This window comes from Phyllobates terribilis, unplaced genomic scaffold (assembly GCF_046119375.1).
Source record: "Phyllobates terribilis strain yellow unplaced genomic scaffold, ASM4611937v1 Scaffold_13__5_contigs__length_258822181, whole genome shotgun sequence".
Taxonomy (NCBI): domain Eukaryota; kingdom Metazoa; phylum Chordata; class Amphibia; order Anura; family Dendrobatidae; genus Phyllobates; species Phyllobates terribilis.
In genome coordinates this window covers 105,685,448-105,700,517 of record NW_027362773.1, presented here as the reverse complement: position 1 = coordinate 105,700,517, position 15,070 = coordinate 105,685,448, and the positions used below count along the sequence as shown (strand labels likewise).

Sequence of the window (15,070 nt, the reverse complement as noted above, 5' to 3'; positions counted from 1 at the left end):
TGTTATTGTTTATTTCCAATGAACATTTGGGGATAAATAGAATTTATAGGTCAACTTTCATCAACATTTTGGGAGGAATACTAGAAACCAACAATTTTGCCATTAAATTAAAGTGTCAAATCATAATATGTATTATTACTACTGCTGAAATCACATATGTCTTTTTTTTTTACCATGGTTAACAAGCCAGGAATCATTCTTGGCCACTAGGCTGTCTTGGTTGGGCATGATTACCTTTTGCTGTTGCTGCAGCCATATCCTGGCTATTATTGACACGAAGCACCATGGAATCAATGGTGCTCTATAAATAAACAATAATAACAATATGTGTTACCATCTACATTTGATTCACTCCTGTTCTGTATGTCACGATACTGTTGCCAGGGGCAATTGGCTCCTTCCCTCCTCAAACTAGGAGGACCCTAGGCTATCCCTCTACCCCAGATTACCCCTGAAGGTGGAGATGCTGGGGTCTCGTACTTTGCTATGCTCCTATATGCACGCTTATCTGTATCCTCCCCCACCCAGGAAGGCATGGAACAGAAGTATATAGGAAAACACAAACCTGACAGACAAGGGAAACAGACAGGGATAAAAGAAACCTACAATCATACAAAAGCACTCACCAAACAACTGAGTGGAAATCAAGGGAATAGTAGGAGGTGTAAACCAAATGGGAAAGAGGATTAGGATAACACACAATACCAAATCCTCCCAGATATCTCCTGAAACATCACCAACCGACTGCTACTAATTCAGAACTCTCCTTCATCACCAAACCAGGATGGGAGTGGCCAACACAGAACAGCTGAGAAAATTCAGGACAGAGAGCTCCAGGAGATCAACTAAACTGATTAATTCTTTCAATGACAGAGCAAGGAAGACCTGGACTGCTGATAGGAAGGTGAAGCAGATCTAATAAGTGCAGGAGTTAGTGTTATCAGATGCTCCTTCTGGCCCCTCTCTGTCACAGTATCCCCGTGTCACTATCATCATTCATCAGTAGGGATGAGCTTATATAACAAGCTTGACCTTGTTTCATCCAATATCAGACATCAGGGGACAGTAACTGTGCCCACACATATCAGATTGTAAATCCAAAGAATTAGGCACTCGTAGACAGGAAATTTATTTTCAATCCAAAGGTGAGTGTACAATGTTTCGATAATTGAATGAGCTTCATCAAGTGCGCAGATGATTTGTGCAGACAGACATGGATCAAAATGTGATAAAGCGCTGGAAAACCCAGGATATCTTAAATGGTGAGAACATTCTGCATAAACCATCTGTGTACCCGATGACATTCAGAGTCAATAATTTAAATGTTGTACACTTACTTTTGGAATGCAAATAAATTTCCTGTCTCATATCTATGAGTGCCTAGTTCTTTTGATTTTCAGTATACAAAGGTCGGGTCCCCTTCTACCGATCCCATCTGTAGTGCCGTACTCTAAACAGAAATTGCATACATATCAGACTGTCAGCTGATCATCACAACTCCAGAGGGGTCTGCAAATATGCAGCTGGCATGGCTGGCTCAGTTTAGCCACACATAATATGGTTATTAGCACAGTGACCTCCATCCAACAACATTGATGCGCCCTGACCCGAAATCCACAGTAGCCGTGCATCCGGAAAATACATTAATGTAATACTTGTCACGTTGGTTTATTGAAACACATACATTTTATAAAGGGGATCAGATTTGCCTTATCAAAGTCTAAAAGTTATTATTAACCTCACTTTTGTCCTTTCTTGGCAGACTTCCCTGATATGCTGCAACAACAGCTAAAACAAATCAGAGAAGGGTTCTGCAGTCCCATTGTCAATAAAGGTTAACTGATGTAATGTCAGCAAATGGAACATTAATCAGTTAAACAGACAGAACTTAAAGAGGACCTGTCACCAGGTCAAAAGTAGGCAGTTGTTGCTCTTAGTTTATTCCCGCTGCTCCCTGAGTACTTTTTTTTTGCTTTTTTTTTTAATCTACCATAACGTTCCAGAGATATCAGTCTCTGTATTTAGTGATCATTTTTATGGTCTTTACCAAAAGGGCGTAGCTCACAGAGGAGTCAAGCAGAGTAGCCTAAAGACACGCCCCAGAGGATCCTGAGAGCCACGACCCCTAACTAATTTCTCTGTTCTTTCCTGCAAATGGTCATAGGAGAACATAGGTGGTATCGCCAACATAGATGTGTCCAGAATATGAGAGAGTCTGACATGGACACAGGAGCAGTAATATGGAGCTGAGATCTTCACTATGGCACTGCCCCAGAGGATCCTGAGAGCCATGACCTCTGATTTCTCTGTTCTGTCCCGCAAATGGTCATAGGAGAACATAGGTGGTGCCACCAACATAGATGTGTCCAGAATATGAGAGACAATGTATGAGAAGAACAAAAACGGTCTATGGAGTGCTGGAGTGATCACTAGGAATCAGAATTAGGGCTAAAACCATTTAATGAGCCCTCCCACTACAGGCAACAAGGGGGGCAAACAAGGGAAAATTGCTTAGCTTTAGACGACTCCAGACAAATGCACACACGTCCTCTAGAAACCAGAGAGGAAGAAGTACTGCTCTTGCTCAAGCCTTCACAAGGGATAATGTGAATATCGCTGGTACCTCCCTCTAGCACACAGCAGGTATTTATACACCCAGACCTGTGTGTTAATTAGCCAGAGGAAGGTAGCCACTGGGTCCTAGAGAGACAGCTTAAAGAAGGTGTCTGTAATGCCAAATTAACAGATCTCCTGCAACCAACTGCAGGGTGATTGACTCACCCGTGACATCAGATTGAGAGGTCACAAGACAAGGTGAAGTTTCACCACTGCAGTCATGTTGTGTGACATCCATAAGAACAACATGTCATTTCATCCAAATCAGAACAGAGTGAAAGGATCGATCAAAACTTTAAAGAATATAGCAAGAGAATACTGAAATGAGATTGCAGTAATTTTAATACAGTTATTTATATGAGCAGCAACTCACCAAACACTGTCACGATTGTTAGTTGAAATCCTTTTTCCAGTGATGTCATAGTATTCATCAATAGTAAGGTTTCTATCCGTGTCATGGGCAGAGTCAAAGTTAGTTACTACTCTTGCTGGGATTCCCAAACATCGAAGTGCTGAGGGTACATAAAAGTATAATATTTGAAATTTAATAAATAGGATTATTCATCAAATTACACTTTTGTCTTTCTGCTGAACATGGTGTGTAACTATACTACGAACTAAAATAATATTGGTAAGATTGTTTATAAGCCTTGAAAAATAATACTTTACATCTATCATTAAAAAGCTCCTATTGTTGAACTCAAGATTTCATGTGAAAGTTTAGTCGTCATTTCAAAAAGTTTTTGACATGCTGTAGAGACTTCTCAAAAAGTTTGTTGAAGGTTCGGGAGTGGAACCCTAAAAACAAAGAGTAGAAGCCCTCAGCCTAGCATTTTCTTCTGATGCCAGGCTCAATAGGAAGTCAAGACCTTGCCTGAGCACTTCTATGGCCTGAGTTTAGGCATCGGTGGGGTCTTAGAACCCAGATCTTATAAAAAAAAAAAAAAATTAATGTACTTATGACATGTCAAAAGTTTTTGGAAAAAATGATAATTCCACTTTAGAATATTTTTAGAAGACTTTTTATTTGTTGTAATGTCACTCTATTGAGAAAATTGCAGTATTTTCACAGATAGCACTTGTACCTACTATAGCGTTGGGGCTGGTCACACGTCTGTGATTTTTCGCCAAATCGCGGAGACATGTCCTATATTGATCCGAGTGTTGAATCAAAATCAGCAATGCAAGTCTACGGGTCGTGAAAAAAACTCAGATGCCAGGTGGGGAGACTTTTATTTTTCATGTGTGAAAAAAACTGAAGAAACTTGGACCAAACTTGGACTGAAATCACTGATAAAACGCAGTCAGTTTTTCTCAAGATCATACTATTGACTATAGATCATAGTGACAAACCACATCACTCTCTATGAGAGTATTCCCACAATATGATATTTTAGGAGTTTTTTTTCCTAGCTGAGGTTCCTTATCTCCGTGTGCATGCTGGAAAGACCATTGTACAAGGTTGTTCATAGAAAATAAAATAAAAAAATATATACAATAATATAATAAAAATAAAAGATAAGGTGAACATAAATCATCACAATGATCCTTTTATGCCCAGTTACCACTGCTACCGATTATGGTCTTATTGGACTATCTTCGTGTATTGTTTTCAGTATAATTATTTACTATGTGTCTCTTGACTTTGTGTTATGTGATCCTATTCCTGTGAACTTGTGCTGACATTCAGTATTTGCTTACTTTTCTTTTACCCTGTTTCCTCTTTTCTAGTCATGACTTTAGTGTAACCTTCCCCATCACAAGCAACGTTTTTATTTCAGCATCAGATGATTCATATCAATGGTGGGTGAAAATCATGCTCCAGCCTTCACGACACTGTTATTTTTGATTCTGATTCATTATGCTATTTAAAGGGAATCTGTCACCAGGTTTTTGCTACCTCATCTGAGAGCAGCATAATGTAGGAGAAGAGACCCTGATTCCAGCGATGTATCACTTAGATTACTGGGTGCAGCAGTTGTGACACAATCATAGTGTCACACAAGGTGTGGGAAGGACTTAGGGCGACATAAAGGGAAGAGGGAAAGGAAGCCCAGACTCTAGGGAAATGGGGGAAGTGGAGACCTCCTGGCTGATAGAATATCACCCTGTCTCCCCTAATGTCCCTATATTGGCTCATCACCAATTCCCGCATGCGTTCCTCACCCTGTCTATCCCTGGCATTTGGCCCTGGCTAGGGAAGGGAGGAGATGAACACTAGTCGATCCCCACTGCACACTAAAGACAACAAGTGAGGACAAACAAGGGAAAATTGCTTAGCTTTAGACAACTTCAGACAAATGCGCACACGTCCTCAAGCACCAGAGAGGAAGAAGTGCTGCTCTTGCTGAAGCCTTCACAAGGAGTAATGAATATCACCGGCACCTCCCTCTGTCACACAGCAGGTATTTATACAACCAGGCCAGGGTGTCAATTAGCCAGAGGAAGGTAGCCGCTGCTTCCTAGAGACATCCTCTAAGAAGGTGTCTGTAATGCCAAACATAAAGATCTCCTGCAACCAACTGCAGGGCGACTGTCTGTCACTTCTGACACACCCGTGACACAGAGTTTTTAGCTGTAGCATAGTGTGGCACCCCTGCAGGTTCATTCGCCACAGAGGTACTGCATCACACCCAGAGGTGTGGTACTCCACTCTCAGGTGAGGAGGGAGTACTGCCCGGGACCCACCCACCTGCATCCAACACTACACCATTCCAGACCAGCAGGCGGGGCAAGATGCATGCGTACAGTGCTGAGCCCTGTCCCTGGTTGGAAGGGGGGGAACCGAGAGAGGGGGAAGCATGTAGTGGGTGGGGGTGGAGGAAGTAGCTAAGGGGAGCACCGTCAGAAGGAGTATAAGAAGGGAACCATCTTGAAGGAAGTCAGTCAGTCAGAGGAGAGAGGGAGTTGGGAGCAGGAGCTCTGGAGGAGCTCTGCTCAGGAGGAGTGGAGAAAGGAGTAAGGCCCAGTCTGAGAGGCCCAGGAGGAAAGACTGAAAGAGGACGGGACAGAGGGAAGGCTCCAGAGACAGAGGGGATCCCAGGGGCACGGTGAGTACGGATGCCACCCGTGCGCCCGAATCTACACGGATGTGGAGGAATCAGGCCGCAGAGGGGACTGGCCCTTAAAGTAGTGGAGAAGAATCAGGCTCAGCTAGATAACCGGAGGCTACTGTACTTTCAAGGTGCAGCTGCCCACTACCACAATTACATCGCCGAAAAGGTGGCTGCATAGGGTCCAGGGGACTGCACGTTGCCGGACAAGACCCGAGGCTACCGGCTTGGGACACTGATTGTGAGGCGCAGGGCAGGAGGGCGAGAGCCAGCGCAGGAAGACAACCGATAAAGGAATATAGAACGGGGTCCTATTTAAGTACTCCTGAAATACTTGAGAGCTGCAGAACCCCTTCCTTGGTGAACGCAGGACGACGTGGGTGGTTATAAGCTGGCAGTTGTAACCTGGAGCAGCGTGATAACTGTGAGTAAAACCCTGAAGACTTCACCCCACTGTGTCCTAAAATTATTGCTGCACCATCACCAGCCCTGCACTACACAGCACCAGCAACATCTACCTCATCAAATCATCATATACTGCCCTGGAGCTAAGCTCTGCCTGTGGAGAGCTGAACCAACTCTGCTGCGTCACTACCAGCTCCAGAGGATCTGCACCGCAGCGGCGGCCCTATATAGCTGCATACCACAGGTGGCGTCACAAACATTCTCTATAAAAACTTTATTCCCTTTTACTTTTCCCCTTTAATTGACCGCCCTGTGTCACGGACAAGGTCACTGCCACCGTGACTACCCCAATACAGGACCGGCCTGGCTGCCGAGTACCCCACCGCCCAGGGGGGGCATCAATAGCTCAGAAAGCAGCCCCCACCCACACCACAGCTGTCTGTATATATTGTCTATTGACAGTGCGCTGCTTATCAGAAAAGGGGGAGTGGTCAGACTAGGGCTCACATGAGCTGTAGTCCAGGCAGTGATAATCTCCTAATGATAAAACCTTCATTGTAAGTGAGCAACAACACACAGCCTAGTAAGTGACACATCTCTGAAATATGTATTTCAGCCCCATATCTCCTACTGTTCTCATATTAGATAGCAAAAACCTGCTGACAGATTCCCTTTCAGGAATGCAAGTAGCTGTTTCAGAGAGAAGGAAGACAGGAAGTCTATTGCCACCTATACAAATTTCCAGGGAAGCATTGCATGGCCTATAAGTCTCCCTACGTTGGTGCTCTCTACAAGAAACTTTACCACTTAATGTAAGGTTAAATATGTGTGAGGAATGACTAATTTGCTAAGTGCTTAGTGATTTCACAAGGACATGGGTCATGTTCAAACCGACAGAAATTAGCGTTTTACTGGTAAATAATAAATATTGATATTTTTTCTCTATAAAATTTATATCTGTTTCATTACAACGAATAGCATGTATAAGAAATAAAAAGAAAGTTACTGGAGGGGTTTATCATTCCCAATACACCAGTTTTCTGGAATTAAAAAATGAATACAAGTCAATTCCAGTTTTCTGGAATAAAAAAAAGCAATTTATGGAGCTAATAATAATATTAGCAAATACTTTCAATTACAAATGTAGTATAGTTCTTCTGATTCGCTATGTCTCTTTCCTCATGTGCAGGGCATTGTAGTAACTTAGGTATCCATGGTTACAACCACTAAGAACTAATTCTCCCTATGAGTGATTGCAACCATGGACACCTAAGCTATTGCAATGCCCCGCACATGGGGTAAGGGACACAGCGAATCAGAAGAACTATAGTACATTTGTAATTGGAGGTATTTGCTAATATTATGATTATTACACCTACTAAATATTGGCATAGAATTTTAGAGATGGGAATACCCCTTTAAGTTATTTCACCGGTAAACTTTGTAGAGCAAAAAAAAAAATTGATACTCTAGAATTGATTTATTTTGGTTTCACCATAACTCTGTAAAAAATGTATTCTAAAATGGTACCAATAAAAACTACAGCTTGCTACAGAAGAACAAGCCCTTACGTAGCTCAATTGACAGAAAAAATTAAAAGTTACGGTTCTCAGAAAATGGCGTCACAAACCAAAATTCAGAATTCAAAAATCCAACCTTGGTCTCGTCGTAATCATTGTGAATGGCTATTTTTTTTCTCACTTTTACCATATTGTAAGGTGGCTAACGAGCATATAGTTGATGTAAGCATGAATGTTGCTCTAGTGCACGTAAGCACTAAGAGGACTGTTTGGTGTACCTGGGACCGGGTTAAGGGTAGTTGGAGAAATGGGCGGATCTTGCTACCCACATAGCTCACCTCTGGGTGTGGTTAAGATATAAAATGGAGGCCATTGTTTGCCACATGTTCTGTGTGTTTGGAGGGAGAAGGCCTCCTGTGTGTTGTGGTCTCCCGACTGAGCCAGTGTACTGTATGCTATCCAGCCTGTGTGCCCACAGGACTGGCTAACCAGAGATTTTGCCTTAAGGACGCTTTACTTTGTTTTTGCCTGAACTAAAGGCTCTTTGTATATTTTGCTTTTACCTGGTTTATGAAGTAATAAACCAGGCAAAGGACATTTAAAGGAACATGCTTCCTGTTCGCCTCCCAACGCACCCAAGTGAGTAGAAACCCCACAATATATTGAATAAAGTAAAATTAAAAATCAAAAAGCAATAATGGAATTTTTATTTTTTTCCATTTGGTTTTCTTTTGCAGATTTTAGTAAATTATATGGAAAAGTGAATGATGTCATTTACAACTACAAAAAAAACCATCGTATGGTTGTGATGATGGAAAGATATATAAAAAAAAAGAAAGTTTTGTTTGTTGAGTTAAGAAAAAGAAGAAAAACGAAAGCTCAAAAATTTAAAAAGTTGGCTTTGGCAGGAAGGGTGTTAAGAAATTCTCCCATTAAATCTTTTCCTTATCTGTCACGGGGAATGTTCATTGACTTTTCATTGACATTTCTTTTTTCTGTTCATTTTACCTTGTTTCCTCTTTTCTGGCGATGACTTTTGTGTAACCTTCCCCATCATTTCCAAAAGTTGCTAAAATGCTTTTATTCGTCATTTGCTGATTCATACCACTGGAGGGTAAAAACAGGCTAAGTCCCTTTTACCGCATTTTTTTTTCTAGTTTTGATTTCTAGCACTACTATTAAAGGGAATCTGTCATAAAAATGAACTATTTTTTTTAAATCATTTGACTTTGATAAATGTATTTAAAAAAAATAATTAATATATGTTTTATATTATTAATTTTTATATCTATATTAAAAAAACAAATTCTTACGATTTTCACAACGGTCCTCGGATTAGGCTCCTAATGTCTGTTCTTCGCATGAACATTAGCAGCAATTGACTGACTCTGATCCTATTTGTTTGTATAGAAGAATAAACTGAGCATGCTCTAATCTGGCGCATAGGTCATTGTGAAGGGAGGGGGAGGAGGTGAGCTGTGACATCAACTATTATGAATGGTTGATCTACTTCATATTGAGGTGTAATGGAGAAAAAAAATATATAAAAATATATCTATCATTTAAGGTAAAAGATTACATTCATATGTTTGTTGTATTTTTAATTACCTGTACACAAGACTGCTGCAAATACCCAACACTGGCCATATCTCACTGGCTGGAAACCAGATGAGTACCATTGACGTAAGATGGAGCAGCTCCCACTCCACTTTGCAGGACTTGTTCCATCATCATATTGTCCATTCCATCTGCCTAACATTACACCATTGTCATCATTGCAATTGATCTGCGGGATAAGATCATAATGTTACTTGAATAAATATTCAAATTTATATTATCAGGATTGCAATATTACTACCATGATTTTGTATTGATTGGTCATCAGAAAATAACTTACTGTTTAAATCTGTTTTTACGCAAAAAAAAAATATATATATTTTTTTCATATCATGATCCGTAATAATAATAATAAAAAATCTTGTAATTTTTACACTGGACACTAAGGATATGTCACATGTACATGAGCAGCAATAGATTGACTATAATGCTATATTTTTGTCACGGTTTCATCAAGTACTGTGGCCTAGGGACTCTGTGAGTAACAGCTCAGCCGCCCTATGGGATCTGGAGTGTTCTGGACTGTGGGTTTTGTGAGTGACAGTCCAATCATTCAATCTTATCCTGGGGCATGTTGGGCTGTCAGCATTTTGATTGACAGCTCTGCTGCTCAATCTGGTCTAGTCTGCGGGTGTTTCCCCAGGTGCCTCCCGTCCTCAAATTATTTGCTAGGTATTTAGCTGGTTTGCTGTGAGCTACAGATTGTCAGTTGTAGTATTGTGTGCTTGCAAATGTGTCACCAATTGTGAATAGTGGATCATTATCAGCTGTGTATAGAGGTGTTAAAATTGTACAGGAGATGTATTATGTGAGCTGTGACGTCAACTATTGTGAATGGTGGATCCTGTGTTATCTACTGTATATAGAGGTGTTATCAGTCATTATACAGGAGGAGGAGGTGAGCTGTGACATCACCTATTGTGAAAGGTGGATCCTGCGTTATCTACTATATATAGAGGTGTTATCAGTCATTATACTGGAGGAGGAGAAGGTGAGCTGTGACATCACCTATTGTGAATCGTGGTTCCTGTGTTATATACTATATATACAATTTCCCAATGTCTACTATATCTCTCTAGATTCAATACAAATAACATGTTTACAAAATTAAAAATTCATAGAAGACAACTACAGTGTTTACTAGCCTAATAAATCCCACATAATTTGCCACTTTAAATGGAGATTTGTTCCTATATTCCAATTCTACAGGGACTGGTCAAAATATTTGTCCTCTCCTATCACTTGTGTATATTCTATCTATGACAGATTTTTATAAAAATTACACTAATGGTAAAATGATTCATCCATATCTATCTCTAGGTATAAGTTATGAATGATGTATTATTTCCACAGTGATTATTACCTACCATTGCGCTAAGCACTCTGCTGATATATACTGCATCATTCCTCATGGTATAGTCCTTTAGTGCATTTTTATGGCTTTCCAAACTTTCATCTAGTAACTTCAAGCAAATGTCTATGATATCTTCATCAAACTTGACATTTTATGGTGAGAGGAGATAGAATAAAATATTTTTTTTAGTAACTATTAGTTTGTACAGGTTCCTATTCGATAAATTGCAGTTGTATGGATAGTACTAAAAATTGCAGAAAAAGAAATAAAATATTTGTGTGTAACAATATATATATATATATATATATATATATATATATATATATACAGTACAGACCGAAAGTTTGGACACACCTTCTTATTTAAAGATTTTTCTGTATTTTCATGACTTTGAAAATTGTACATTCACACTGAAGGCATCAAAACTATGAATTAACACATGTGGAATTATATACTTAACAAAAAAGTGTGAAACAACTGAAAATATGTCTTATATTCTAGGTTCTTCAAAGTAGCCACCTTTTGCTTTGATGACTGCTTTGTACACTCTTGGCATTCTCTTGATGAGCTTCAAGAGGTAGTCTCCGGAAATGGTTTTCACTTCACAGGTGTGCCCTGTCAGGTTTAATAAGTGGGATTTCTTGCCTTATAAATGGGGTTGGGACCATCAGTTTTGTTGTGCAGAAGTCAGTTGGATACACAGCTGATAGTCCTACTGAATAGACTGTTAGAATTAGTATTATGGCAAGAAAAAAACAGCTAAGTAAAGAAAAACGAGTGGCCATCATTACTTTAAGAAATGAAGGTCGGTCAATCCGAAAAATTGGGCAAACTTTGAATGTGTCCCCAAGTGCAATTGCAAAAACCATCAAGCTCTACAAAGAAACTTGCTCACATGAGGACCACCCCAGGAAAGGAAGACCAAGAGTCACCTCTGCTTCTGAGGATAAGTTTATCCGAGTCACCAGCCTCAGAAATCGCAGGTTAACAGCAGCTCAGATTAGATCAATGCCACACAGACACATCTCTACAACAACTGTTAAGAGGAGACTTTGTGCAGCAGGCCTTCATGGTAAAATAGCTGCTAGGAAACCACTGCTAAGGACAGGCAACAAGCAGAAGAGACAAGTTTGGACTAAAGAACACAAGGAATGGACGTTAGACCAGTTGAAATCTGTGCTTTGGTCTGATGAGTCCAAATTTGAGATCTTTGGTTCCAACCATCGTGTCTTTGTGCGACGCAGAAAAGGTGAACGGATGGACTCTACATGCCTGGTTCCCACCGTGAAGCATGGAGGAGGAGGTGTGATGGTGTGGGGGTGCTTTGCTGGTGACACTGTTGGGGATTTATTCAAAATTGAAGGCATACTGAACCAGCATGGCTACCACAGCATCTTGCAGCGGCATGCTATTCTATCCGGTTTGCGTTTAGTTGGACCATCAATTATTTTTCAACAGGACAATGACCCCAAACACACCTCCAGGCTGTGTAAGGGCTATTTAACCAAGAAAGAGAGTGATGGGGTCCTACGCCAGATGACCTGGCCTCCACAGTCACCAGACCTGAACCCAATCGAGATGGTTTGGGGTGAGCTGGACCGCAGAGTGAAGGCAAAAGGGCCAACAAGTGCTAAGCATCTCTGGGAACTCCTTCAAGATTGTTCGAAGACCATTTCCAGTGACTACCTCTTGAAGCTCATCAAGAGAATGCCAAGAGTGTGCAAAGCAGTCATCAAAGCAAGAGGTGGCTACTTTGAAGAACCTAGAATATAAGACATATTTTCAGTTGTTTCACACTTTTTTGTTAAGTATATAATTCCACATGTGTTAATTCATAGTTTTGATGCCTTCAGTGTGAATGTACAATTTTCATAGTCATGAAAATACAGAAAAATATTTAAATGAGAAGGTGTGTCCAAACTTTTGGTCTGTACTGTATATATATATATATATATATATATATATATATATATATATATATATACACATATATACAGTATGTGTGTGTGTGTGTGTGTGTTTATTTCTGCCCTGCCTCAGTCAATGCTCTATGAATGACCGATGCTGGCGCGGTGGTGGATCCTGGGAACCTCATAGATGCTGGGACCAATGGCAACTTTTTCATCTACAGTAAGTTGTTAAACAGAAGGAAAAAAATCCCTCTATCACTCCATCACCCCCTCTGCAATGCAATGACAGGGTGCCGAACTAACATGGTGTAATAGAGAGCCCTTTAGTATCAGGGCAGGGGCAAAAGACTGTTTTCTCCACATCTGAGAAAATCGATCTCATTACGCTTATCAGAGGTTGATCAGAATGTGATCGATTTTCTCAGAAGTGGAGAAAAAAAAAGAAAAAAACACTTCTTCACTTTCTCTGTAATGTCAGTCCGTGAAAGTCGGACCACACTCGGATGTCTTCCGAGTGCGGTCTGATTTTTTTCCATGGACCCATACATTTAAATGGGCGAGAGCCATTTGATTCTTGGAAGCAATTCGTGCATGCTGCAATTTTTTTCTCTTTTCACAAGCTAGACCTCCTCCTATCTATGGTGCAACGAGTTAGTGTATAATGGTTATATTTACCTGTCCAAAGTTCCAGGAACATTTAGAGATATAGTCTGCATTGCCAACAAAGATAAAGCCATTCTCATTCATAACATACTCTTTCCTCTCTTCTTGATCTCGCAGGAAAACCACATCATCTACAATAATATAAATAATTAGGAGAATTACAGTGTATAGAGATTATTTCAAGAAAATTTCATTTCATGGCTTGACCTTTCCTATAGTTTATTTCAGTAGTAGACAAGTTTACCAGGGCCTTAAATGCAGCTATTAACTTAATGGGTGTCTATCGGAATAAAATGACTGTTCAAAGCAAGCTTAGGTGCTCAGCATGGCCAAACAGTTCGTGCATTCCCACTTACTTGTTTTCTCTAAATCTTCACCCATCTCTGATTCCTATAAAGTCAGAGCTGCCCATCAAGAAAAAGGAGGGTGGAGATAAATCAAAAAGGTGCAGTACCATTCATGGCCACTATGCAATGTATAAAGCTGTGCTGCCTCTGGTGTTCAGTCAGCAGATCAGTAGGAGTGCCAGGGTTGGAGACCACTGAGGTATACTTGCCATGATGACCCTTGGCGCCAAACATCTATGATTGCTACATTGAGCAATTCATGTTCAGAAAATTGCTGTTAGCTAAACACTGTTTTGACTAAGAGATATTTCTCCCGACTCCTCCATAAACATACATATTTTTTGGGACCAGTTTGGGACCAAAGGATCGGCATTTAATTATGAACATTACCTGGACACCAAGCATTAAAAAGTATTACGAATTCACCAAGACTAAAGTTTCTGGTCTGTTGGACATTAGATATTTGCAAATTTAAGGTGTGAAGTCCAATGATGGCGTCAGCTGGAGGGAAGATCTTTATTTCTAAGGAAGCATTATCTTCATGAAGAACTGATGCATTCCAGTCATTCTTAATGTTACTGCTTGATAAGCCAAAGACTTTCTTCTTCCCATATTGTCGGAGCTTTGGGGTTCCTAAGAGAAAAGAAAATCCATATTAAAAGAAACCTAAAAAATATTATTTTCACAAAAATTACTTTGAGTATGTGCTTGCTTCCCCCCAACAGGATATTCATTTTTAATTCATAAGGAAAATCTTTAAAATCTCATCTACAAAGTGGATCTGTCTTGGGGAACGTAACCTACGGTAGGGTGACTGTTGCTCAGATCTGTTGTCCTTACAGATTCCAAATTAGTAACTGCTACTCTTTCCATTACCCCTATAGTTCTATATGATGTACATGTTTTTGATACATTGAAGCAGTTAGAGACAACTAACTAGTCTACTAACTAGTCTAACAAGTATAGGATACTCGGCTGGAGCAAAGACTAGGCAGTCACCTAAGACAGGAAATTCCTGCATGTGTCACGGCTGTCTAACATCCGTGACACATGCCACCGCCGTGACACTAACATCGATGCCGAGCACGCCGCACATACTTGGTGAGCATCCGAGCGTGCTCGCCAAAAGGGTTAACAATTCATGCTCGTTCATCACTAATTGTGAGTGACAGTCCAGTCATCCAATCTGAGGTTGGGGTGTGCTGGGCTGTCAGCCTTGCTGCTCAATCTGGCCTAGCCTGTGGGCTTTCCTCCAGGTATCTCCCATTCTTGTTAATTTGCTAGCTATTTAGCTGGCTAGATATGAGCAGACCATTGTCAGCTGTAGCTTTGCTCAGTGACGTGTGTGCTTCGCTCTGTGTCTGATTTCCTGATCTTGTTGTCAGACCTTGTATTTGTTGTGAATATTTGTGTGGATTATCCCTTTTGCTCTTGACGCTCCCTGACCTCAGGTACCTGATCCCGGGCTTGGCCTCTGACTATCTGTTTCTCTTATCCCCTTGTCTTGACATACCCTCCTGGCATTTGACTCCAGACTGTTAGCTGATCACGCCTTTGTTTTGCCCCTCTGTACTACAAGCCCTCC

General features: G+C 40.6%; 1 protein-coding gene across 3 annotated transcripts in view; it reads right to left on the bottom strand.

Moving 5' to 3' along the window:
- The window catches only part of LOC141173864 (protein-glutamine gamma-glutamyltransferase 5-like), a 79,495-nt gene that overhangs the window by 29,969 nt on the left and 34,456 nt on the right, over positions 1-15,070 (bottom strand). For all 3 annotated transcript variants that reach the window (XM_073658380.1, XM_073658379.1, XM_073658381.1), the window contains exons 3-7: positions 13,876-14,118; positions 13,151-13,269; positions 10,579-10,707; positions 9,203-9,380; positions 2,990-3,128 (exon numbers count right to left, since the gene is read on the bottom strand). In XM_073658380.1, coding sequence (XP_073514481.1) covers positions 2,990-3,128; positions 9,203-9,380; positions 10,579-10,707; positions 13,151-13,269; positions 13,876-14,118 — 808 coding nt within the window. The remainder of the gene's footprint in view (positions 1-2,989; positions 3,129-9,202; positions 9,381-10,578; positions 10,708-13,150; positions 13,270-13,875; positions 14,119-15,070) is intronic.